Source organism: Anser brachyrhynchus, assembly GCF_964034855.1.
Source record: "Anser brachyrhynchus genome assembly, chromosome: 15".
Taxonomy (NCBI): domain Eukaryota; kingdom Metazoa; phylum Chordata; class Aves; order Anseriformes; family Anatidae; genus Anser; species Anser brachyrhynchus.
This window is the reverse complement of record NC_137733.1, coordinates 540,435-567,530: the sequence shown is the minus strand read 5'-3', so window position 1 is coordinate 567,530 and position 27,096 is coordinate 540,435. Positions and strand designations below refer to the sequence as shown.

General features: G+C 39.4%; 2 protein-coding genes across 6 annotated transcripts in view; one reads left to right on the top strand and one right to left on the bottom strand.

Annotated features, from left to right (window-relative positions):
- Positions 1-36: 36 nt before the first annotated feature.
- On the top strand, positions 37-9,475 carry SNN (stannin). 4 transcript variants are annotated; one of them, XM_080556977.1, is made up of 3 exons: positions 44-171; positions 1,079-1,147; positions 6,640-9,475. In XM_080556977.1, the coding sequence occupies exon 3, from the start codon at positions 6,707-6,709 to the stop codon at positions 6,968-6,970; it is 264 nt and encodes an 87-aa protein (XP_080413103.1). In that variant the 5' UTR covers positions 44-171; positions 1,079-1,147; positions 6,640-6,706; the 3' UTR covers positions 6,971-9,475. The 4 variants fall into 4 exon arrangements, with proteins under 4 accessions (XP_080413101.1, XP_080413100.1, XP_080413103.1 ...); XM_080556976.1 differs by having other exon boundaries at positions 6,637-9,475; XM_080556975.1 differs by lacking the exon at positions 1,079-1,147 and having other exon boundaries at positions 37-171.
- TXNDC11 (thioredoxin domain containing 11) overlaps positions 9,073-27,096 on the bottom strand; it is a 36,388-nt gene continuing 18,364 nt past the window's right edge. For both annotated transcript variants that reach the window (XM_080556944.1, XM_080556945.1), the window contains 7 exons: positions 26,748-26,860; positions 25,255-25,455; positions 21,019-21,808; positions 18,484-18,629; positions 17,478-17,587; positions 16,013-16,093; positions 9,073-10,129 (listed from right to left, as the gene is read on the bottom strand). In XM_080556944.1, the coding sequence (XP_080413070.1) occupies positions 9,505-10,129; positions 16,013-16,093; positions 17,478-17,587; positions 18,484-18,629; positions 21,019-21,808; positions 25,255-25,455; positions 26,748-26,860 (2,066 nt within the window). In that variant the 3' untranslated portion in view covers positions 9,073-9,504. The remainder of the gene's footprint in view (positions 10,130-16,012; positions 16,094-17,477; positions 17,588-18,483; positions 18,630-21,018; positions 21,809-25,254; positions 25,456-26,747; positions 26,861-27,096) is intronic.

The following is a 27,096-nucleotide window of genomic DNA, read 5'->3' as shown; positions in this document are numbered from 1 at the left end:
GAGCAGAGGGAAGGGCCGGGCCCCGACCCTGCCCGCCGAGGCGCCCATTGGCCGCGGCGCGGCGCCGCTCGGCCCCGCTATAAGGCGGCGCGGGCGGGGAAGCGGCCGTCGCGCCCGAGGTGGCGTCGGTGGGAGCGCCGTAGGCTGCGGCGGGGCCGGATCGGAGCGAAGGTGAGGGGCTGGTGGCTGGGGGCTCGGTCTCGACACAAAGCGGGCGGGCGAGGCCGGGCGGCGCCGCCGCTGAGGGAAGGGCTCCGTGTGTGTGGGTGGGTGGGTGGGTGGGTGGGGGGCGCCGCGGTCCCCCAGGGCCGCTCTTTGTGTGTGAGAGGAGACCGGGGGGGGCGGCCGCGCCGAGCCCCCGGCTCCGGGACGCTTTGGCTGCGCGCTGCCGTGGGCCGGAGCTGCGGGGCCGGGCCCCGGAGCCGCCGGCAGGGCCGGCTGTGCTCTCCGCGGCCCCCTGCGCTGCCTGCCGTGGGGAGGATGCGGCCCGTGGGTGGGCGTCAGGGGTGGGAGCGCCCGGTGCCGTCCTCACCTCGGGTAGGGGAGCGGGGGGTGTCCCCTCCGTCTGGCCGGGCTGCCAGGAGCGGGGACATCCCTCTGGGAAAGGAGCCCAAGGGATCTGGGACGTGCAGGGAGCTGTGCAGCTCCTCCCTCCAGGGGGATGAAGGCGGCCAGGCCAGGCGCAGGGCAGCCTCACCTTCGCTTTTCCCGTGAGCTGAGATGGAAACCCGGAGTGCAGGACTAAGAGCCCGAGCTATTGAGCTACTTGGTGCTGGTACGTGACAGGGTTTGGTGTTACTTGCAGTCTGTGAGCAGAGTATAATCGAGCAAAACTGCTTGGTTATCAGTAATAAACAGGAATAAGCTAGCTGCTGTTGGACGAAGCCATTAAAATACATATATCCTGAACACTCATTCAATTGTGTAAGTTAAAAAGGGGTTTCATCAGCAAACTTAATGTTGCCACTTCAGCAAGTTTTGTAATATATTGGGAATTATGCTATGAGACAGGGTATACATAGCACTTTATTTCTGATAACCACCTGTCAGAAGCGACCCTGTTATCTTGTCTGAACAGGCCCATCATCAGAGCTGTGCGTGGCTGTGACTGACAAACAAGTCCGGAGTGTGACAGAAGCTTTGCCAGGCAAGTGCCTTGGAAGCAGGCGTGATCTTAACAGTAGAAACCTGCTGCTAGTTCTCCATAAACTGGATCTCTTGCCTGACAGGCTGTTACAGCATAAAGCCATTCCCCTTGCCATGCTGCTGAGAGCATCTGCGTGCTTTTGAAATTGTGTGGCTGCATCCAGGAAACTCACTGGCCTGCTCTGCCCTCTCTTCACCTTGCTGTCTCGTGTAAAATACTAACTGCAGTGTAGTTTAACTTGGTGTAAAAGCTCTGTAAGTGATTCTTGATTAAGTGTAAGGTACTGTTACACCTCATGTGGAGACTTAACTGCTGTTCCAGGCAGTGATGCTAGGTCTAGTGTTTCTAACTGTTGCTTGACTGCTAAGTTGTTGGAAAACTGTCCTGGACAGTAAAGCCTGTCCATAATGAATTCGCTACAGAAAAGCCTTTTTTAAGGCTTCCCTGCTCTTTTGTTCCTCATCACAAGTGGAACAAGGGTTGTGGCAGGAGACTTGTACTGAAGGTTTCCACTGAACAGCTCCTTGCTTTTAAAACAGCCTCCAGCCAAGCCTCGCTTTGTGCAGTGCAATTTGGCTTTATCAGAAAGAGAGGGTATTAAACTAGAGTTGATTGAGAATAACAGTGGTCCCACAGTTTCTCTGGCAGTAGTAAAGGCTGACTGCTTCCGTACTGTGAAGGCCTCCAGCTTTCTGAGGCTGCGTAATGTGAGTGCTGGGCGCACTTGTGTGCCAACGCCAGAATTATGTTTCAGATCTCCCCTGAGGCTTTTTCCCTCCTTGTTCCACTGAAAACGAGGATGCTCTTGTGATGAGCATGCAGCATTCCTTAAAAGTAATCTTACTTGTACATACAAGAGGAAGCATTTTTCAGTTAGTAGCATCTAGTGCAAGCTGCTGTTACTTTCCTGCAAAGATTTTAACATGGAGGCTTTTTAACTACGCAGTAGTTATTATGTATCTATTTCTAAGCTAAAGTCATGGTGGTAGTTTTAGTCTCATATCTTTTCTCCTACCTCATTTAACTTGAATTATTCTTTGTGGTATTTTGCCTGAAGTATCTTTTTAAAAACGCTTAACAATTGCACCTTAAACTTTGTTGCTTGAGGATTTTGAGTGTTCTGTTTGGGTGAACTCCACTAGATTGCCTTTTGAAGCCTCTTCCTATAGCTTTGGCTGTTACCATAGCAGTATTTCTCTTCATGTGCATGCCTGCTGGTATTAACCACAGCTAACTTAGCAGCAGCAGAATGCTTGTAATCATGAAAAACTTTGTTTAGAAACTACTGCCAGCCTCATAGAATCTATCCTCCAGCAGCCTTCTGCAATTTAAATTGGTTTTCTGTTTGTCCTTTACTTCCAGCTTTTGGATTGGATAATAAAACTTCACAAATGGAGTTGTGAGTGGAAGCTGGCGTTAGCTGCAAAAAAAAAAAAAAGCTGTTACTTCTAGAAAAATGGCTCATACCTGATGTTTTCACTGCTTGACTGCTGTAGGAACTGAGATAGGCTATTTGCAGTTCCCACCAGGGAATCTGACCAATCTTGCTAATGAGTAAATGTGCTTAGATGTGTCCTTTGATGGCAAGTAGGACGGGAAGGGATGGATGTAGCTCTAGAAGTGCCACCAAATACATACAGATGTTGCTAGCAATTCCTTTGAAGATCAGGAATTTACAGCTTTTAATATCTTACAGTAAAAGTGGTGGATGATGTCAGTGCTGCTCCTGGTATACTTATAGGCCTCTTTAGCTCAGGTATGCTTTGAGAAGTGAGTCTTAAAGCTCATTGTAATCTGCTTTAGGATCAGTTTAAGGGGATCAACAGAATGCAGTATTTCTCCAGGTGAGAAGTGGACTCTGAAGACAGCTTAATCTTGATTTCAGTCAATTGCTGGTGGCGAGCTGTGAGTTCTTGAGTTCTGCATCTTGAAAACAACCCAACCCAAAGGTCTCCCTGGTGGTTCTTACCAGTGTGGTTGCAGTGTGCACATGTACCACGCTGAGGGCAGAATTAAGGCTGCAGGAGAGCTCTAGCTCTAGGCACTGACCTAAAGCGAGAACAATTTCAGCATGAATTAACAACATTAGCCAGTGCCAGAGCACTGCCTTTGTTTGAAACAGAATTATCAGAAGCTGATAAAATAATACTGCTGCCATCCCAGTTACTACCATGCACCATTAACGAGCTGTTTGTGCTGTTATAAAGCTGTACAGTTGCTTAATATCTGACACACAGGGTGCTGGCTCCAGGCTTCCTGAGTGGAAAGGAGAGGATATGCCTGCAGAAAGAACGACTGCTATGCTTTCTCACTAAGAAGTGGGAGTTGAAGTGCTTTGAGAAAATGACCTTGAATTTTATCTGGTTGTCCTTTTGCTAGAGGGTGAATGTCCATGCAGTCATCTTTCTGAAGACATCTAGGCTTGTTTTCTCCTGTAGCTCTTAGTATTAACTATAGTATGGTGCAAAGACATCAGGAGCTTTCTGAATAGAAGCTAGAAAGGGTTCTTGATGCAACCTGATAATCCTGACAGCATGAACGTGAGATCGGACTTACTTCTGTGCCTAGAAAATGAAACTTGCTGGGTAGTACATCTGGAGGAAGTTGTGCCCTTCTTTGTTCCAGAGTTTAAGAATTCAGGCACTCTGAGTCTCTTTGATCAAATATAAAAGCAGTCTCAACTTAAAAAAAAATAATAATAAAAAAGACCTGTCCATCTGGTCAAGATCTTTGAGGGGCCTGTAAGTTTTCATGTACACTCAAGATTGGACTGTAGATTGTTTAATAAGGGTAAATCAGTGTAATGCATCCTGTAGGTCCTAGTTCTCCGTCTCCAACACCTTCTATGTTGCCACATCAAAACAAAATCACTTGACACACAGGAGAGCCTAAGCCAGTTAGAATTAACTTTCTAGTGTGAACAGAGTGAGCGTTCACTTACAACATCCTGCCTCAGAGACGAGTCCTGCAAGTTTGTTCTGTCTGTCTGCTACTGTTAACATCTGGGTTGTCTTGTCTGGTTAGGTGGTGATACTAAATACAAATGATCAACCCCATGCTAGGTGCAACGAAGGATGTTTGTTAGGCTCCTCCTTCTAGTCTAAGGGTCTGAGTTAGGGACAGGGCTTCTCTACAAGAAACGATAATCTCCCAGTTTTAAAACCTGTCCTTCTGTTTAAGATTCCATGTGAATTTATTCAAGGAGCTGTCATGACTAAGCAGAGTTGACTTGTTAGAGCAGGGGATAACAAAACAAAGCTGTCATACCTGCAGTAATCAGCATGTTCTTTCTGGCCAGCTCTGCACCTTGAAGCTCCCTACTTATGCTCCTGGCTGTCAGCTGCTGTAGCACCTCACTTGCTGGAAGCAGCAGCTGTGCAGGAGTTGCCAGCACCTGTGTGTGGGCCTGCAAGGTCCTTCCCAGTGCCTGCTGAGGAACAGGACAGCTGGAGAGGACTGATCTGAAACAGCAAGGCTTGTCCAGAAGGTGGAAGTAGGGGTTAAACTGCCTCACAACCTCAAGCAGTAACAGTGCTATGAAGCAATAGCTGTGGTGTTAAACAGACATGTCCAAGAATAGAAAGATTTTTTTTTTTAACCCAAGAACACCAATAAATGCTTACCTCTCAGAACTCCTCTGAGCTGCTACTGCGTGTACTTGGTTCAGAAGAACCTTCCTGGGCAGTAGGCCTTGTGGGCCAGCTGTGCTCCTGGGGATCCCAAAAGAAACGGGAATAGCAAGAGCCCAGTGTATAACCTGGTAAGGGAGAGAGAGCCTCGTCACAAGACAGAGGTCTTCCCTGTTACAGAAGAGCTCAGGTTCCTACTTGAGGGAGACTCAAGCGCAGTTTCACAAACTACTATGCCCACGTCTTCATCCATGGTGAACTGGGACCACTGCAGTTTGCAGCTGTGTCACAGAGGGGGATGGAGAAATGTCTTAGTCTGCATAGGTGTGGGTTGTCTGTTATCCGGACCCAAACATCTAGCTCTTGGACTTCTTAGTGTTAAAAGCTATTTTCTAGGTACCAGTAACTGTTTACTTCTGATGTAAAGGTATGTGCCACACCAAACAGTGCTCAGTATGCTGTCGCTGCTGCTAGCAGCCCTGTGAGCTGTGGGACAGGGCTTCATGTGCCTGCGTGAGAAGCAGACTAAATCATTTGTGCTGATACTGTGCTGGTGTGGCTAGATCAAATGGTGCTGCAGTTCAGACATGCCCTGAGGAAAACAAACTCATGAAAGCCACCCTGACTCACCCCCAGCTGTTCTCCTGGTGTTGATTAAGCACAGTTTATAGCATTGCAAAACCAAGATGATCATGACAAAAATTATGTACCTTGTCTGGCTGCAGTGGGCATAGTTCTGCTGCTGCTGGTATGTGGTATGGTTGGGTGTGGGTGGTGCTTTTTTAATTGGGGAAAATTGGGTCTGCTGGACTTGCTGCTTTCTGTCAGGTATGCTACAGGCTACTGGCTGCAGTAGTTTACAGGGCTGGAAACACAACCAGTGTGTGCAAGTTAGTTCTAAGTCACTGGGCCCTAATAATGCTCATACTGGATTTCTCTTCTGTGGATGAAATGGCTGTGTGGTGGCGTGCGTGGGTCTGCCATTCCATGAGAGGTTAGGGGATAAACCATCTCTGGCTTAAGTGCTGTTGGTGAAGGTGTGATGTAATTGCCTTGACTCTGTTGTGGTGAGAATCCAAGGCACTGCCCACAGCCTGTAGGTTCTGACCTAAGGCTGGGTGAGACTGACCTGTGAGGGGGCTTGCATGAAGGAGCCGACGCTGCAGCTGGGTGCAGCAGGGATGGTGAGGAAGAGTCTGTTCAGCATTTGTATGGGTATGTGGCCCTCAGCAGACTGGCACTTATTGCGGCCAGAAGAAACTAGTTAATCCAACACCAGTCAGTGCCTGCACATCAGATGAATGCAGGCACTGCTGTTCTGCACTTGATCTAGTATTTGTATTAAATAGTCTCAAATCTCTTCATGCTAAACTGCATAGCTTCCATTACTGGCAAAAAATATATATAATTTGCTATGTAAATCTAGGTATATCCTTGATACGAGCTGTGAGTTTGCTGAACTCTGCCAAGTGACTTCAATGTTTGCAAAAACTTGGTTAACTTGAGTTATGATTAAAACTTGATATGGACTGTTCTGCCTCAGAACCACCTGATCCTAAGATGCCTCAGTATCTTTTCTCATCTCCTCTTAGAAAAAAATTCTTACTCATGGGCATCCTGAAAGCAGGTCAAGTTGAACCCAAGTTTAGCTCTTGTTTGCTTCAGGTCAGTGTAGACATTTGCATATTCAAAGGCAAGTTGTAAAGAAACATCTTAAAATAAGTGTATGTGCAGGAGAAGCTTGAGGCACTGAATGCAGGAGGGTCATGTGCCATCACAGAGAGGACACCAACCATAAATGTAATATTGCTGAATATGATGAAGCTGAACAAGTGCATTATCTATTTTTTTTTTCCACAGCAGGAATTTGAAGATACAGTGAGGACAGCAGAATCTTCCTCAAGAAGTCTGACAATCCAAAATACTGACCATGTCTATTATGGATCACAGTCCCACCACGGGAGTGGTGACTGTCATTGTTATTTTGATTGCTATCGCAGCTCTCGGTGCCTTGATACTGGGCTGTTGGTGTTACTTGCGTCTACAGAGGATCAGCCAGTCTGAAGATGAGGAAAGCATCGTGGGTGAAGGAGAAACCAAAGAGCCCTTTCTTCTTGTGCAGTATTCTGCTAAAGGACCTTGCGTAGAGAGAAAAGCGAAGCTAACACCAAATGGCACAGAAGTACATAGCTAACTTGGAGCAATGCCTGTACATGGTCTGTGCTTATGTGTGTAACCAGCAGAAGAATCTCTATACTGTGAAGAACTTAGTCATGTGCACACTACTCATCAGAAAACACCCTGATGAGGCTTAAATAAGCTTTCATTGCAACTGCATGCACTGTGAAGTTGCTCTTTGCGTCAATTGTGTATCCTACTTCTTCTGTGACAGGAGCTGACTCACCTGGCCTAAAGTCCATTGCCGGCAATGGACACCCTGAATATCTTTGAGTGAAGAGACTGATAGCGTCTTTTTGTTACTTGAATGTTTAGCTGAGCCTATTTTGATGGAGCTACTACTGTAATGTGAACTACTTTACAACTGTGAACTGTAAATAGGCTGCCAGAAGCTTTTTGCTTTGTGCTCCACAGCACATGAGAATAGTGTGGTGCAATTGTATGTAACACAAGAGGACTCCTGACCTATAACTGTAGGTGGAATCCAGACCTTCAAAACCAGATCTGCAGTTAAAACTTGCTTCTGCTATTAACTTCTGAGTACACAGCCATAGAACCAGAACTCCAGCAGTTCACCAGACTGGTACAGAATACGTTGAAAAGAAGGTAGAATACCTCTTTTGAAAAGCAGGTATACCTGACAGTAACATGTTGAGGGAAGAAACACAGGAGCTACAAGAAAGGAAATGGTTTCCTTCAGTTGCAGCTAGGCATAGGCTAAGCTTTTGGCTGCTAGAACTGAGCTCTCCAACCATGTAGCTACTGCAAGGAAACTGCCATTTTGATGGAACTGGGAACTGATGATGGATACTGAACCCTCAGGGATGGTCCAGAAGGTTTCCAGGAGTTTGAAGTGGCAGTAGAGCAGGGTTTTCTCTTCAGTCTGCATGCTGAAACTGCAGAAGCGGTTACTTATTAAAACTTACTTATAAATGTAACTCACCTGACTTTTTTTCCTAGAAGCCCTGTTTGTGTACTTAGCAATTCAGATATATGTAAACAAAACGTTAGGACTCTGTTGTGAAAAGGCTTTAGACTAAAAAGACACAAGTGATCAACTATAGAATTCAATTCACGTATCTTGTAGATAACTCTTGTGGCTTAGCTCTACTACTACAAGATAAAAGTATCAATCCTACACAAACTAATGTTGATACAGGGAAGCAGGACTGCTTTTCAGTTTGGGGGAGTCTTCATACTACTAGCTGGGAAGCACTTTCATGTAAGGATGGGATGTCTCTTTCACTTCCTGCTCTGTGGAGGAAACTGTGCTATGGAAACGGTAAAAAGATGTGTTAAATACTTGGAGAGAAGGGACAGCACTAAGCCACCAAGGCCAGCTTGCCTACTCTCAAACTGTTGGGTAGGCACACATGCTTTGAAGCCTGGTTTACTTAACTCTAGCCCCTAAACTCTCTGACTTTATACGTAGTTTCCTTGTGCCTAATCTGGGTTCTAAACACTTAATTGCCTAGGACAAAAAAAGTTTACTCTGAAGACCTGTTTCTGGAAATATGCTACAAATAATGAAATCCAAATTCCAGCTCCCTCGGAAGTCACGTTTGGTTCCTGCCCCTGTATGTATGGCATAACTCAGTTAACACGTGCCTTGCGAGCTTACTTGAGAATTGTGTAACTGGATATAAGACAACAATGGCCTACTCAGTAAGGTCATACCCCTTTCTTCTAGAATAAGATGTTGTCTTGCATTTTTAGTGCTGCATTTGGCTTCTAATTTCTTAATTGAAGGCTCAAATTTGAAGCAAAAACTAATACTGACAGTAGTGAAAAGCTCCTGGAATTACCACTAGAATGGAATTACCACTAGAGTATACTATAGGCTATACTAGAGGGCAGTTCTTGCCCTGGCACATGCTTAATATACTAGTGTCAGGAGACTTAACATGTATAGCCAGACCCATATACTTAAGACTGCTGTATTCTAGAAATCCTAAAAAGCAAGGAGAAAAAGGGTTAAATCAGTAAGATTTTTTTGTAGTTTTGTTTCACTAGATAACAGTTCACACAGTTCTGCTCTTGCAGGTTTCAAGACAGATGATTGGTGTACAAAAGTGATATAAAGTGCTGAAGTTCTTGAATAGAGTAGCTACAGCAAGATGACTTTGTCCATTCAAGTTTACTGATTATACAGATAAAGTATCTCCATTTTAATTCTGCAAACAATGCAGTGTAAAGGGCAATTTTCAGGAATTAAAGGAAAAGTATAAATCAATGGTCTAATTTTTTTCCTTCTAGCAGCTGCTAGAGAAAGCTGGTGAAAAATAACTGGTCCTTAGTCAGATGCTTTACACGGCTGCCCCTGAACATCAGCATCTTTATCAGATAGGTGTTTGCGAGTTAGTGCAATAGTAAAGTGCAGAAAGTTTTCCATACTAGTAGCTAATAAGTTGTTCAAGTATACAAAAATATTTCATTTGATTTTTCTTTTTCTAGATCATGTGGGGGAAGAAGTCTTTATTTACAATGAATTTCAATAAAATTTGCATAAATACCTACCCAATACTGTATCATCTTTCTTTGTGAAAGAAATCATTCTGTCCTGTTTTTACTACTGTGCTCTGTTTCTACAGTATTGATATTATCAACCCTTTTTTCCTCTGATGTGGCAGTAGCTGTTGAAACCAATACATTGTCGTCAGAAAGCTTTTGCTCTGGCTGAAGGGCTTCGTTACTTTCATCTTTGCTCTGTAGCTTTCCTTCCCTTGATGCTACCAGGATTCTTAGTAAAGTATTCTCCTTAAGGAGGTTTTCTGATGCATCAGCCAATTCTTGAAGCTTTTCAGCCATTTCTAGTAATTCTCGATTCTTCTGATCAAACGTGGCTTGTAACTGCTCGCTGTGGAGCTGCAGAGTCTTGTGCTGCTTTTCCAGTATGTGTTTTTGCTGCTGTAGTCGGTGTTCTTTTCTTCTTGCTTCAGAAAGCTGTGCCTCAAGGTGGTCATGGGCTTGATGCAGAGCACTGATTTCTGATCTTAACTTCTGAATTTCTTTCTCTAAGTGTGAGATGTGTCCCTGCTGTAAAACTGTTTCTTTATGTAAGCATTCTTTGGAACGGGGTGCTGATGAAGAAAGACTTGAGTAATGTAAAATAAATTTAAGAAGATTAGGAAGGTTAACTGAGAAGTCTTCTGGAAACTTCACACTTTGTTCCTTCCTAAAAAGGACACATTCATATTAAAACAGGTATGTAAACAATGATAGCTTTATTTAAATATCTGCTGTCCAATTCAAACTTAGTATCTTGGCTAATATAGCAATTAAGAGAAACGTAAACTTGTATAATGAAGGTATAGCACTAATATGAACCCTTTTATGTGCTGTAAGCATGTCTGCATTGGATTGATATTTGAGAGCAAGAATTCTACGAAACAGATTTTGCTCTTAATCCATATTTAAGATATTTATATCTTATCACCTTGAACTGCATATGGCATCATCACTCTGGGACATGGATGATCACAGTGACCTGATATTAATGAATGTTGAAGTTGAACAAAATATCTAAGTCTTCCAAATCCTATACACATTTTTGGAAGTTAAATCCATCAGTATAAAACTATCTGAAACAACCATTGTGAGCCTCCATGTTCTCCTGTAAGAAGTAGCTCAATATGTTCTACCACTAGAAGGGTACTGCAAGGAGCAGAGAAGTACAGTTTGCCTTTAAACAGTACATGGTCACTTTACTCAGAAAACAGGTGCTCTTGCTGTCAACAAACCATTCTACCTGTTCCTTACACTATATATATCTGTATACCAATGAGTTAACCAAGGAAGCAAATCAGCCAGGTATCTGGTTTGATTTTTGTTGTCTTTTTTGTGTGTGTGGCTCAGCACACTGATCCCAGCACATGAAGAGGCAGGTCCATCACTTCGTGTGACAGCATACACTGTTACTTTTAACCTGACAGGAGGCCAAGATGCTCATCAAATACCAAGTACCACCAAATTACTTCAAGCTACAAGCCACTAAAACAACAGACAAGCTCTGACTGTCAAATATTAAAGTGTTGGCTTTTTTTTGATCATATGCATCTTCTGAGTGAACTATACAAGTCATGCAAAAAAGATGTAGGGTAATTCCCCCCCCCCCCCAAAAAAAACATTTCAAAGCAAGAAAGTCAGATGCAAGTATAACACCTAATGTTTCAGTAAGTTTATCACTGCTGTTCCTGTACAACATGTACCAGGGACAACTCTTTTGTCCCTGTATGTGACATTTTTCTGAATTACTTGGAAAGCGTTGTGCACCTAGAAAGGGAGTTTTTCTGAGTTACCAACTATAGTAGCCTCAAAAATGCTTTCTGTGAAATCCAACTCATTAGTATATAGGATATAAACATGCTTGTTTATTGAGAACTACTTATTGTATGGAAGATAATTTAATAATTTTAATTAAAGAACTCGGGCCAGATAAGGCTTCTGTTCATCAAAATTAAGCTGTTTTTGGACGACTAAGCATTATGATTTTTCCTCCCCTGCATGCTTCTTGTGATCAACCAAGTTACTCTTGTAATTACCATCAGCAGTTTCTCAGCTGACAATCAGTTCACATTCAAATTTAATGATTCATGGCATCTTGGCAAAAAATAGTCTACGCTAAGACAAAATTGACTCATTATACCATGGTAATATTTTACTATGTCATCAGCCATTGTTTACTTATCACAAACACAATATGTATCAGAAAAGCTAAAAGACTATTTAAAATAAAAACCAAAACAAAATAGTAACAGCGTGTGGGGAAGAAAAAGTGAGCGGAACAGGTAATTATGCATTTGCCTTATGAGACAATTTTTGCAAAAGGAGCTGCTCTGAAAGCCTTAATATAAAGCTCCTTTGTATCCAAAATAACATATGACTACCCTAGTGCTACTGCTACTACATACACTATCAAGAAATAATTTTCTTCATTATCTAGATGCAGCAAAACAAAACACACTGGAAAGGAAAAGCAGGGAAGAAAACAATGACTGATGGTAAGGTACCTTTGTGAAAACAATTAGGAAACCAATTGGACCATTACAGAAACAATCTCACTAAAACTATGAAGTCAGCCCAGAGACAGGCTAGAAATGGTTTGTAAAATAGACCAGGACAAAATGAGTATCTGAAAAGAAACAGGAAATACTGGACTATGTTGTAACATGGGGAAGATGGTTAAGTACTAGAGGAAGCTTCACCTACCACAAACTGTTTTATTGCTCTAAAACCTGCTTTATCTATAATATGTAACATAACAGAAAGGTCTTTCCAGAATGACTTCATACCTGACACTTACACTGTCCCCAAGAACGCATGAGCAGTTCCTGAGCCAAAGTCAGAGCTCCTGAGATAACCCACACTGTTCTGTTACCCATAAATCCAAACCCAGCAGGCTGTAACTGACCCCAGCTGCTACATCTGCTCAGCACAGGGTTGCTCTGGGGAGACTTCAGAGAGACCAGCCCAACCATGGCATTGCCACCTGCTGAGATGCACAACACACCCCTCTTCTCTGCAGCAAAGCACTGCTGTGAATTCAGAGCCAGAGTAAATCATCATGGCACCTGGCACTTTGCTCTTCTGGGCGATGCACAGTTGTCATCACTGTAACTGATGTGCAAACTCGATCCTTGTTCAAAATTGGGAATGAAAGCCACATCACCCAGTCTCCAGGGAAGTAGAAGTGGTGGGGCTCATCAACTAGAACAGTGGTCTTAAATTCTACAACATCAATTTAGAATTGCAAAACTTCAGCCAGTTTGAGTAATTTTGCTTTAGGTAAACTGCACAGTATCAACTGTCTTAAGACACTAGCCAAGCCTGAGTATTAATGTGTTTAAAAAATAAAAACACAAACCCAAGGTGAATCAAGTCTAATACACAAGGCATACGTGGAACACCAAAAGTATAGCTGAAAAGTTAAATTGAGCACTTATGAACACTTGTGGCTTTCTTGCATCTAATATTTCCCATTTCTCAGCCTGTAAGATGCTGGCTGTATCTGCATTATGTGTTATGGCACTAAGCAGAAATAGGACATAAATTTACGAGTGGATTTCACAGTTTCTCCCTGCTGCAGCCAGCCTGTAGGATTCAGGACCCCTATATCTCTTTCCAGGTCCCACCCCAGTCTTACATGCACTCTCCTGCCCTTCTACACCCCTAAACTTTGGAGTTCCCTTTTTCTTCCTGGCTCTTCCTTTGTGCTTTTCTCTACCTCACCCTCTTTTGTCTCATTCTTTGTTCACCCATTCACAAATCAGTTCACTTCCTCCCACACAGCTTTCTTTCATCTTCCCTGAAATCATTCCCAATCCCAGTTGTCTCCTTGAAACTACACTTTCCTGTCCTGCACCCTCATTTCTTAGCTCTCTCTCTAAGGACTCTTCAGGCAGCTCATTTCAATTCTTTCCTTTTTATTAACACCCTCTCACAGTTCATCTTGTTCCCATTATCCTAGGCAGGTAGCTGACCCAAGAAGTCCTCTACCCATCTCTAGCTGATTATAGCATTTCCCCTTCCTCCTACCCCCTTCTTGACAGGATAAAAGTCCCATTTCTCTCACTAGCATGCTCCTTAAGCCTGGTTCCCCTTTTTATTTAACTTGAACAGTTTTCTCCCTCACACTAATTGGGTATCATAGGGCAGAAACACTGAACAAGCATGTGGAGAGAGTTCCTGCCCCACAGCACCCTTGCCAAAGCAGGCAGGAGCAGCACCAGCTGGGTGAACCCGTTATCACCAGGGAGAGCCCCAGGCTAGGAAGAACAAGCTCCTTTGCTCTGGTGGTCGACACACACTGACTGGGTGGCACCAGCAGCCAACAGACTCTCGAATATTCTCTAGTATTGAATCTCTGTGGACTTCATTATATTAACAATCTCCATTGAACACTTGCACATTCACATTTTAATGGCTTTCACTTGGTTAAATGTAGACGGGTTTTCATAGGTATTGTAAAAAAGCCTATGTTCCACATAAAGACTAACTACTGCCAAAGTACGCTGAAAGATTTTATGAAATAGTTGTTGGAAGATTATAGCTCATTTTTTTTCCTCCCGAGAATCAATTAAACCACTTTGGCTGAAGTTTTCTCAAAATGCATTCAACCTGAGGCAGGTACTTGGGATGTAGTATTTCGGGTTATAAAAGAGACCCAGCTTTATGATTCTCAGAAAGGCCCTCTAACAAGTGCGAGGCTACCTTACTAATAGGTGATGGTAGCAGCAGTACCAAGGAATTTCAGTGTCACCACGGAAATCGAAAACTGATCAAACCAAAGCAGACCAAGTTCTTCAACAAGATTTATACTAACATATAGGGGCAGTTTTTAGCCTTTTGCTATTCCTCCGAAAAAAAAACTCTTAGAAGAAGCATTGTTTATATATTTACTCTCACTTCAAAATACGATTTTGAGGAAAACTAACAAAACAATTCTCCCAACTCTCATTTAAAAACAGGAAGGTAAATGTGAAAAACGTCACGGAACACAAAAGAGTAAGTTCTCCTTGTGTATGAGAAGGCAAATGACTCATCTGTTTGAAGTTTTTATCACCATAGTGCTTCTGAGACATTTTCAGTAATAAGTTCATATAATGATGATGCATCAAAGTAGTAGCTGACCGATTTGTTAGAATACTAATAGGATGGGACAATTTAATCATGATAATAGGAAGAAAATAATTTAACCTATTAGTCCTAATGGTCAGTAAGTAGAACATCTCAATAAAAAACCTGAAATAGGTTTTCCTGTTTGACTGGTCACATGCAACGTGCCAATCTTCCAGGAAGCTTTATTAAACTTCAAGAATGTTTTCATATTAAGTGCATTTTCTTACTGCTTCATGCTTCTGCTTCTCCAGCTACCCTTCTCACTCCATCCCAGATTTTCTTTCTGCTTAATTATAACATTCACACCTTTATTTATTTATTTATTTTTGTTTCACATTCTGTTATGGCAAACAGCAATGTCACCAGACAAGACCAATGACATCACAGAAGCAGGAGAAAAAGAATATTCTATTATATGATTTTTTCAGGAATTAAAACTCCTTTTACTTATTGTATATTTTATATAATGAAATTTCTTTTAAGATGAAACTTCTTTCACTATAAAAGGGAACATCATGAAATAGCTGACAAATGAAACAAACAGAATAATTTAACCCTTGATGTTACTAAGTCAGCACAAGGTAAAAGCTATCTCTAGATGCAGTGTTCTTCAGAACAGTGAGAGAAACACAACCTGAAAGAACTTTAGTTTGATTAGTGAATACTCTGAAGTCCCTCTGATTATATTACATTATACCACAGATGAGCGAGGGAGAAATAAAAGCTAACAGATTAAGACCGCTGTAGTATTTCCAAAGGATGCATAAGCCCTCCCTTACAGTTCAGATTCTCTTATATCATTGCTACATAAAAATTATTTATATAATATATTAACACTTTATCCCATCTCATTCTGTAATACAAATATTGCTCATTTTTATTCTCTTAGAAGAGGTTAAGCTTGGGCTGGATTACGTACTCTCTATCTGCACTTATTTTGTTTTCTTCTTCATTAAAAACACAGCAAGCAAATTCTTGCATTTTACTGCAAGAACTCATATTGGCCTTTGAGATATCTATTAGTGTATCCGATTTGAAGAGATTAGATAAAAGTTGCACTAGACATAAGTTGCACCGCCACCTACATCATTTCTCTCTTTTTCATCCCCTCCAGTAACCACTCATGATTCACCTGGATCATGCCAAAATAATAACAATTATTAAAACCAAATAAGAAAAGTAAAGAACCATTATGCTGCTGTTCATAAAGACTTGCAAACAAATAAAAAATGACCTTCAGAGAGAGCATTCACTGTCTGTATACCATCAGCTATCCATGTCTTCTTTTGCTTTTTAATTATTAGAATATACATAAAGAATACATATATGGAAATGAATTACTGTTTGTTTTTTTTTTTCTCTGCTTAAACTTACAATAAGATAGTCATTATAACTTTGTAAAATGGAAGTACAAAACCCATAAGGAAAAGAATTACATTACCTGTGATGAGGAAAAAACAAAATAGTTGGGAGATGGTCTGTCATAAATTCCCACGGAAGATCATTTCGAGTGATATCAATTCTGTTAAGAAATGATACACTGATGAAACAGGCAGATGAACAATCATTTTTTCCTAAAACGCTATTTTGGGAATTACAAAGAGGAAAATGCAAGTAGCTGTGAAAGTAAGTTTGAATGTGTTATGTTGAAAATATGTTGCACTAATGAGTCAGCAAAATTATTTGCCAATATACAAGATGATAAATCTCAGGTTAACAAATATCTACTAATTTTTGCCAGAAAAATATGTATAGTATTCCAACTGCTCTCTTGGCAATTCAAGTACACAATCACTCTCTATGTATACACCTTCCTTCCCTGAAACAGGCAGACCTGTCTACAAACTTCAACATGCTACTGAATTTTTTCTTATTCAGTAATTTGTTCCTCAATACAACTCCACAAATATTTTTCTTAAGTAACTAGTTTGGGGAATAAATTACTTTGCTTCTTCCAAGGACAAATACATTCTAAATTCTTCTAAAGCTCTATGTAGCAAGGAAAACAAGATTTTGTGAATGAAGCACTTGTTCAACTGCTTGTTATGTGTTTTTCCTTCTCTGCTTTTTTAGGTTTCCCTTGATTATAAATAGAATTCTTATTACAACAATTTTATTATTAAAAACAAACAAACAAAAACAACAACAAAAAAAAAACAGACAACCACATAAGTAACACTGCAACAAAAATAGTGGACCAAACAACAGAACTTCGAAGTCAACAAAGAATGGGTGCATGTTTGAGAGTAGCATTATATCTATGGGAACAAAGCAGCAATTATAAACAGGTAATAATTCCAGGTTTTTAATTAATTTTTCCCAATATATCTCATGCTGCCACCTGAAGTAAATTCAGTCAGAATAAAACAAGAAGGATGCAATCGGAGCAGAGATTGTAGGCATTATCAAATACATGAATAAGAATGTTTAAGTTGTACTGTAACATGAAAAGCCCTGGAAACGCTAAATAAAATCATGTAATATGTATCAATTATAAATATATGCAAGTATATATAAAATACAGATTTAAGTATGTGCATATATATATATATCAATTTCTCAAATACAGTACTACAGGATATAATTCTTTGCTACAAATAATCAGAAAGGTGAAAATGATTTTCTGCTGCTGTTTTACTGATTTACTTCCCAAAATTAGGGCACTTCACGAATAATCTCACTGATTAAAAATTCATTTTAACTGAACTGCAGAAATACCACAGTGAGATTGAAAACTACCAAATTTATACAGAGGAAAAACAAATGATGCATTCAAAGAAAAATGAAACATAACATTTACATCAAGTATTGCAAGAGTGTAGAGAGAAAAAAGTAATTATTTTCTAGGCCAATGACCTCAATGAACTTGCATTATTGTAGAGAGATTAAATTAGAGTCTTTTTTACCTTGCCACAGTGAAATTATCTGGAGGCAGAAGCCGAGCAAGTTGAATAAAGATATGATTAAGAGAAGCACAGAATCCACACCACTGTGCATAATAGAGCAGCAAGACATTCTGGAAAATGAAATGGAGAAGAGTTTGATTACCTATTGTGGTTAATCTGTGGTAAAGAAGGACTAGTAGTCACAACATTTAAATTCACTGGAACTCTTAAAACATGAAAGGAAACTATATCCTAACATTGACACACATCATAAACTATTTTCTGATGCCTTCTGTCTCCCAGGTTAACACAGAATTTCTTGGGGAATTCTCTTTCCATAAGGAAACGGAGAAAATACAGAGAATTATTTATTTCCCTTTAAATGACAATGCATCGAACTTTCTTACACTTCTCACGATTCTTCTGCAACCTTAAATTCTTATGTATCTTACAGCAACTGTACACTTTGTGGGGCTTGGGGGGAGAGAGCTGTAGGTGCCTAGCTAGAAAAGCAGGCATTAGGGTTGCTAGCAGCCAATTACTGCAGATGTATACATTTGCTGCAGTCCTCACACCCAAGGGATACTAATCCTGACCATCACATCTTTAAAGAAATCAGAGTAAATTAATTACTCTTCAACAAGACATCTTACATAAAACAATTTCATGAATGCAATTGGAAAGCTTTTTTTTTTTGCTGTATGTTTTCAAATAACACTTTAGTTTTAACACCTTTTTTTTTTCCCTTATGTCTGCTTTGCAATTGCTTAAATTTTTAAGTAAGTTTAAAAAACCTGTGATACATAGGAAAAAAAAAAGTAGTATATTTATTTCCTTTCAGGTACGAAACCCAGAAATCAGAATGTTCCTTAGTGTTATCTCAAACCTGAATAAAGGAAACGGGAGTGGGGGAATCGAGTCAAGGACAAAGCACAGTTATAAAAAAGAGAAAGAAATAAGAATGAGTCCCCTTCCTCAAAACTGTGAGCAATGATTTGCAAGGAATTCTTTCAGCAATGAAGTGTACCTTTTCACTTGAAAGCACAATATCACGAAAGGTGCTGGTAGTCACTTCAGTGATTACATGCTGTACGTGAAAATGGACGGAAGCGTCATCAACAAGATGCCTTTTCAAGGGGCTATAGAGAACGCTGAAGTTTTTTATGAAGTTCTCTGAAATGAAATTGATACATAAAGTTATTTCACAATTTTGGCAGTTTTTACTTTTGTATTTTCTCTCAAATTATTCTGAATTCCAATTTAAAGTTGGTTTCAAGTCACTATTTTAGTTTAATAAGAACTCAAGTAACCACCACTGATGTGAAAACAATATAAAACTTCACTTTTTTCGTTTGCTCATTTCAGTCTTTTCATTTGCAATGCAGCTTCTTTAACTTTAATCTCACTTCTACTCCTGTTCAATGTACTATAATAATAATAATCTTTGCCTTCTAATCTAACTATACACCTGGTCAGTCATAAACAGTATCCTCTCGCTATCTTTCATTTTTATCTATACTGCATAAAAGTATTTGGTCCTCATATTAAAGGTTCTATTTAATTCCACACTTGTTTGCATTTACCATTTTTAATTACTTTCCCTATAATTCTTTTGCTTTAGACCAAAGACTGTGCTATTCCCATGCCAGTATGACTGGCCACCTTCTGTTCACCAGTGGCTGTCTTCATTCAATTTCCTCTTTAATAACAAGATATTCAACAGTAGTTGGTCTGTGCTAAAAATTTACAACAAGCTCCAAAACTACCTTCAGATATACCACTTGGAGCCTAGACCATGTTCTCTAAATCTCTGCAAGATAGCACCCATATAAACATTTTCAATTTAGATAAATATTATCCTATGCATTGTAAAATAAGAATATTCAATAATCAAGCAAAAGATGCATCAAATACACTAAAAATAACTATTTTATCAAATAGAAATGTCTTGTACTGGTATTCCCAGTCCAAAAACTCAGACCAAGTAAAAACAGCACCTTTGTACATACATACAAAACACCAGATCATCATATTTATCTCTGAAATATAAAAGTAAATCTATTGCTCCTGGTATTTACTATTCAGCATTAATGAAACTCTCACCCCAGACCAAAATACAGCTTTTATACTTCTAGATCACCAGATTTTGAATGTGTATGTATGATTAAATAATAACTGAACAGACGGGACTAATTAAAAGACATGAAGACTCCTGAATTTTTAGAAACCATTTATAAAACCTGAAATCCGTATTTGTGTAAACACAAAATTTTTGTGTAAACTGGTGCTTACTGAAATGCAGTAAAATAAAAAAAAAAAATAAAGAAACCACATGAATCCTTGACAAAATATTTGGGAGAAAAAAGTTTCTGGACGTTCAAATAACTCGGAAGAGAGATTTACTGAGTGCTACTCAGCAGAGCAACCCTTGTCATGCTCAGGAAATCCTGTGAACGGAAAATAGTTTGAGAAAAGTACTGGAAGCACAAAGGGAAGCAAATTTATTATCTCCTCACCCAAATCTTAATTTCTCCTAAGCATCCATTTATGGTCCCCAACTTTTTTTTTTTCTCCATAATGCTTTTTGGGGCAGAGGGGATGGAAAAAGGATACAGTGCTGGGTGGGAACCTTAAGAACAAATGGCCATGTTCTGATTATGTTGTGCATACTTTTGTTTGAACTTACATATTTGTTGGCAAAATACAAATGTAATTTAATGCTGTAAGAATTACACTGATAAACTCTCTTGAACAGTTTAATACTATGTTCACCTGAATTTATTTCCATGTTTACTTGCACTTCTGACATTAAAAAGCCCTGCATTTTTTTAAAGTTGACTCAGTTTTGCACATCATCATGGCAGGTAAATGTACATGGTTAGGCACCTTGCATCTTACCCAAGTAACTTGGGAATAAAATCAGAACTGTGAACAAGGTCTTTTTTTCCTGAATACAACTGCCTTTTTTTCCCCCCTCCTCCCCAGTTCAGCCAGGAAATAAAGTATTGACAGATTTAAACAAAAGCAATTGATAGCTGTATCTGACGACGCACGTGCTTTTCAACATACATTTAAAACAATTTCTAAGTCTGACGACAAGAGGAAGGGCTAGTCTCTGCAGGTAAGTGGGCAGTATCTCATGAAATTCTGGGAAATTTTAGTACGCAGAGCAGTTGAACAAAAACCAATATGTAAGTGTCTTCTCTAATATCAAATGTGTTAAGATGTACAGTGATTTTTTTTTCCACTAGCAAATTAGTTTAGATTTTACCGATTCCTTCAATGTATCGGGCAGTCAAGAGTCACACATTTCAATGTTCACTTCACTTAAAGCAGGTTACTTTTGGTAAGTGAAATTTGATTCTTATACCATCTAGAAATACATACTACTGCTCGGTCAACTACTAAATAGATTAGAATAGAATAAGTAAAGGTTAACAATGTTGACTATAGTCTCACTTCATAAGCAGTCATTTTCAGAATGGCATTAAGTCTTCCACTCAAGAGCTTAGTTGCAAACTTGTTTTTCTTATTTCAAGCGTTTGTATAATAGATACCATACCCAGGGTAGATCCAGTAAGAGACTGATTTTGATCCAGGACATAGTGCACTTCTTCTTTCAAGTCAACAATGGCAGCAAATTCCTTATGGTGAGTAGATCTCGATGCTCCTAGTCTCTCTGCATATATCCAAAAAAGATTTGAATCCAGCAGATAGAGATTCAAGGTTTTGTTGGTCCTGCAGCCCAGACCAGTAATGTTAGTGACACTAATATGAAGGTCAGGAATAAAACAATTCCTATCCTCAATGTGAGGAATAGAATTCTGGATGTCATCTTTATCTTTCTTCCCATGGGAAGAAAATGCTACTTTAGGGGTCTGAAAGATGGTCTTCTCAGAACTAATGAAACTTAAAAAATGCCTATTTACTGTCCTGCAACATGCAGTGTAATAGTTAAAGGGACTGTAGAAACTTAAGAAATTGCTGCATTCTATGGTATTTGATATAACTTGAAAAAAGGTATGCTCCTGGAGGTAGAAAGAGTCCAAAGCTGCTTCTATCTCAAAAAAGTTACAGTGTGGCACGTTGACTGTATTTGGTTTGACACCAAGGGTCTGGTTAATGCAAAGCTCACAGACATTGTGAGTTCTTGAGATCGAATGCCACTGTGGAAGCACCACTGTGTTACAGCACGGGTACGTGGTTATGGAGAACGTTTCTGCCGATTTTGTTTGTGCATTTGGAACAGAGGAATCAAAAGCTGGTGAATCACTGTCCCCCACGTGCTGGGGACCTGGTTCAGCCTCTTGGCTTTTGTTACAGTTGTGGTATTCCAAGGCCACTTTGGTAATCTACAGGGGAAAAAAAAAAAAAAAAAGCAAGATTAACTGCACATAGTTCACTCAAATGCGGTTATCTGTTATAGGTTTAACAATGTATTATGCATTTTTTTAATAGAATTTCAGAAACAAAATTGATTATACTCCTCTCAGGCCTTCTTACAAAACAATTACAGGAGGCTTTGACTTGATAACAAAGTTAGGTGTTCAGTATGTAAGAATTAAATGTACAGAACTACAAAAATCCAATTTAAAATATTTTCAGTCCATGACATTGATCTCAAGGTGTCTTTACGTCATATTTATCACAGTTCTGTAATGCTACATTTTAAGGTTAAATCCCACCACTCGAAGCATTAATTGGTACAGGTTCCTGAATTTCCCTTTTTTTCCAGTATGAGGAGAAATTTATTTATTTTAAAGCAATCCCATGCGAAAAGAAGATAGAGTCTTCCTGGTATAGGCAGCGCACAACTTTGGTAACTATCACTGCCAGAGTTGAAGCAATGTTGGTATTGACCCAGCCACAACATACAGTTGTAACTCTCCAGGTGTGCTTTGCACAGTAACATGCAACTTATTGGTGGGGTGAAGCCTGCCACTCAGTGCAAGTGTTCCTGTGCTGCATCATTTTCTTTTTTATAACCAAGGGGGAACGGGCAGCAAAAAGGCACTCATATAGACCAAAGAAAGAATTTTCCTCTCTAGGAGATAAATAACAGAACATACAAGAAGGGAAAAAGGAGCAAGTTTTCTCTCACCCTCATCTATCATATTAAATATAATCCAAATACAGAACATGCACACACTGCGCACACAAGAACATTTTGATTGGGTACCTATTTATCAAATGCATGTTGGTTACCTCCAGGAGGGCTGCTTTGTAACAGGATCATCAGTATTAAGATGTAGACTTCAGCAACAGTTTCTGTTAAGTCTTTAGAAACTCACTGTTAGGTATTTTTGTCCTGAAAGCATATACTTGACCCCTCATACTAAAATCTAGCCTGGAGATTTTGACTACCTATACAGAGAAACTTGAGCAGTGATTATGAACAGAAAAACTGATTTGTAATAGGAAATCCCATTTCAGTGAGCTATTACCAGAAAAAAAAATTTGCTCTGAGAGTGTTCGACATGCAACTTGACAGCCTCGTTCTGTGAAACTGCCTTACAGTCACGTGGTTTCAAAGCTTGATGAAACTCACTCCTGACAGTTACAATAAACATCTCTTCCTACAGTTAAAAAAAAAAATAAATTCAATAATATCTCTGTATTGAAGTGAAGCAATACAACATCAACCAGAATAAACTTTATCTCCTTCCACATGTTGATATAAGTAGATATTCTTTTTAGTAGGACGAAATCTGATACAGAACATCTTATGCTACACCGATTTAATCTAAATAAACGGCACCTGTTACTACAATGCCTATGCTGTGACAAGCATCACTGAATTAGGTTTGCCAAAATAAGACAGATTAGTATAAGAATAATTGCAGTTCTTTTCCAGTCTTTCCTCAAAGATTTCCTCATACCGTATCTTGTAGCTGACTAGGTTTTATTGTCTATTTCTAGTTTGACTAGATGTTGTACCACAAGTGATTTTCTTTTTTTTCCTCATTGCTTCAGACACTGCAATATTAATAAGGTCTCCTTGTGGAAACCACGCATTCCAGAACAGAGGTGCTCTGTACACTAGTCAGCGTTGCCTCCAAACCTTTGCCACGCTTTTCATCTTCCACAAATGCTTGTTTCTTACTGCTATGCGATCACCAATGTGATGTGCAGCTGTGTGACATACTAAATGGGACAATGGGTTCCAGCTGAAAAATAACCCGGGGGAAAAAAATTCAGGCAAGTTAGTTTCCATAACTGCATAGCTACACAGCTACACAAACTCCTGTCCTGCACAGTTCAAAAATGAGAATAATGGCAGAGAAAGAAAACTAGAAGGAAACTAAGGAACACACACAGGATATAAAAACCATATCAGCTCTGACTATTTTCTCAGCTGGGCTAGATTTCAAATAATAGTGTCTGGTTTAATTAAAGGACTGTATTTCCCTATGTAATCACCTTTAGGGAAAAAAGAAGATGTGGAGAAATAGAATGGGGTGGACAAAACACAAGTTCTGCAACACTCAGAAACATTCTCGGTCTTTATTTGAATTAAGTCAGCTGCACCAGAAGACCAAAGATCTGCCCGTCTCTCACAGCACTCATTCAAAAGGAAAAAAGTTAAGTCCTTGTTCTCAACAACTGTTGACAGGAGACAAAGGCATACTGTGTGGGGTGCAAACTAACATGCAGGATTCATCATAAAATGGATTAAGAAAATGTGTTTTTAAAGAAAATTGAATACTTGGAGCAGTGAAATAAAATCCCTTACCTGTCACCCAGAAAGAAGATTTTTGGACACTGAAATACCCGTAACAGGAATGTCACAGGCAGCTTGTACTACTAATGCTTATTGCTCTGCTTCACGTGCCTTTTTAAAATGCTGACAAGTAGCAGTCTCAAGAGTTAGTCCATTTGGACAAGGGAAAAGCTCTCTCTGTCTAAATGCATGCCATGAGGAAGAACTGACAGGCAGCAGATACTTCGCTAGCCCACCTCTCCTTTAGAAGCAGTTAGACAAGAGTCTTTGGGACCTACTGTGGAGCAATCTGACCGATTGCTACTACATGAACAAAAGAGCAAAACCAAAAAAAAAAAAAAAAGATGAAAGAATCTGAGTTAATTTGAGCCACACAAAGGAGAGAAATCTGAATAGGAAGTATTCTCTACCAATTCCAGAAAACATCTCTAATTAAAAGTAAAGTGATTTCTAGTATCAGACGTCCAAATATAATTTTATTACTATGACAATCAGCTTTGAACCTTGAACCGGCACTACGTCGCATAAATGATCCTACTACTTACTGTTACTTGACACAGCAAGAAACAGGCCTATCATCCTTAACAGAGCAGATTAACAAAGGATATAAATATGAAGTTTAATATAGAGAAAAAGTATACAGATTTCCAACCCCTCATTATACCAAGAGCTAATTCAGGATTTATAGGCTCATGTTCCTAACTAACATCCTCTATGTTCACAGAAGGCAATTTCCATTTCTCAGAAACATCAAATGTATACAGTTATGAAACACGTATGCCTCAAATCATTGATTTTTCTCTCCGTAACAGTTCAGCTCTGTATCTTTGTATATTAAAGTCCAAGAAGACCTGAACAGAAAATTTAAAGTAATTCAAGATATGTCATATCCAATTTATACCACAACACACAACATAAAAATAGTTCTTGTCAACAAGTCTGAGCACAGTTTACCCCAACAGCACTGCTCCCACGCTGGGTACTGTACAGTATCAGGGCAATTTGTCTCAGAATCCTGCCTAGAGTTCTCAAGGTCTAGCATTTTTTGAAGTTAAAAACTGAAGTTATTTCACTTACTTCATCTAAAAGAGGATGAATTTCTGCTAAGGGATTGTAAGGTATAAATATGAGCAGTGCTGGTCCTTTCTTCAGCTCATTGTTTAGAAGAAGACTTTTTCCACCATGAGGTCTCAGCCAGCGTATGAGTATCTCTCGATTTTCTAGAGCCCACTTGCAAATATTCTCAGCTGTATAGTTCATGTCATCATTTGGATAGACCTTGAAAAGGGAAAAAATAATTGTTTTCACTTACTAAAACATATTGTTTACTAATGAATGCAGTTCTCAAATATAGCATGCTTTGTTACTGTATTGCCTAAAACACTCTTTTTCAATTTAATGACACACTATTCAGCATGCTTCAGCATTTCATACATCCTTTCCCTTGGGGTAATCTTTCCAATTTCTCATCAGATAGACACACAATCTTTTAGGCAATGAGACTTCTACCAGGCAAACTCCTTCTTTCACTACAACTTCATAATCTTTACTTTCCTCACTAGTATAAATTCTCTTTATAAAGAGCTCGATCTCTAAGTCACTATCACCACATATCTTGATTTATAGCAAAGACCCCAACATCAAGATTGCATTAAAAATGGATATATCATTTTTTATTACTGAATGTGGTGGAAAATGCTTAAGAAAATTGGATTACAGCTTCTCGGGTCATTTTCATGAATTAAGACAAGCATATCTTAAATCATTTGCAAAGACAACACTATTTTTATGCATTTAACAATAACTTTAGAAAAAAATATGTTTTCCATAATCTCAGTTGAATAAAATACAGATTACAATACTTGTCTTCACATAGTTTCCACTCATGTTAGCAGTGTGAATAGACAAGGTTTCTATGCCAAATAGCAATTCTGAAATTATTTTCAGTCTTAGTCCTCACAAAACATGAGACACGTGAGTTTAAAGTTGCAATAAGTTTTCAGTTCATTTAAGTAGTTTTTCACATCAGTGTTATGTCATACCTTTCAATCTAAATGCAAGTTTTCACTATACCTTGTATCTCTCCTACAAAATCTCTTTGCTCATATCCTCATTCAAGTAGCTTTCTAACTCCTACCCACTGAAAAAGTAGAAACTTTAGGAAAAAGTCTCCGTACAGTTACTTCTAAGGCGTTTGGGCTTTTTAGGTTTTGTTTTGACAGAGAGGATCAACTTGACCTTCCCATGTTATTATAATGTTCCCAAGGGTGTCTGGAAACATAAGTCAACTTATTACAGAATGCCAAATACCTTGTGAATTTAAACTTTGTTAATGAATTATACACACCTTAATAAATTAAAAGCCTGTGTATTACAGTTTTTGAAATATTTCTCAGATAAATACAGATACTACATTTAGTTAAGAAAATCATTTTATTCTACCACATTCCACTTTGTGGAACACCCATTTATTTTACGTTTGTCCGTGTGACATCATGATTGTAGTGCAACAAGAGTTTCAATCTCCAGGTGTTGTCTCAGAGTTACTACAACATAAATGTAATACTCACGAGAGATGTGTTGACATGTCTGTGCAAATACACGCTGCCTGAATGCACCAGTGAGATCTCCTCTGCAACATGTTTATCTGTGATCACTCCAAAGCGTATTGTTCCAAGGTAATCTTAAAGGGCAAATTTTCAGTTTTTAAATACAATTATACACACTGAACTTCTCTCCTGAAAGTCTTAGAAGAATACAGATCTTATGTTTAAAATGCAACAACACCATCTCCCTTCAAAACAAAACACAGAAGGATGCTGTGTAAAGGCACAGAAAATCTTACTGAATAGCAACTGCCAGTATTAGTGATGAAGTGAGGCAGAAGAAACACAAGAGCAGGCAATGAGAACAAACATG

What these genes read in the sequence shown, in the direction of transcription:
- SNN (XM_080556975.1), top strand. Translation starts at nt 6,707, where the DNA reads ATGTCTATTATGGATCACAGTCCCACCACGGGAGTGGTGACTGTCATT.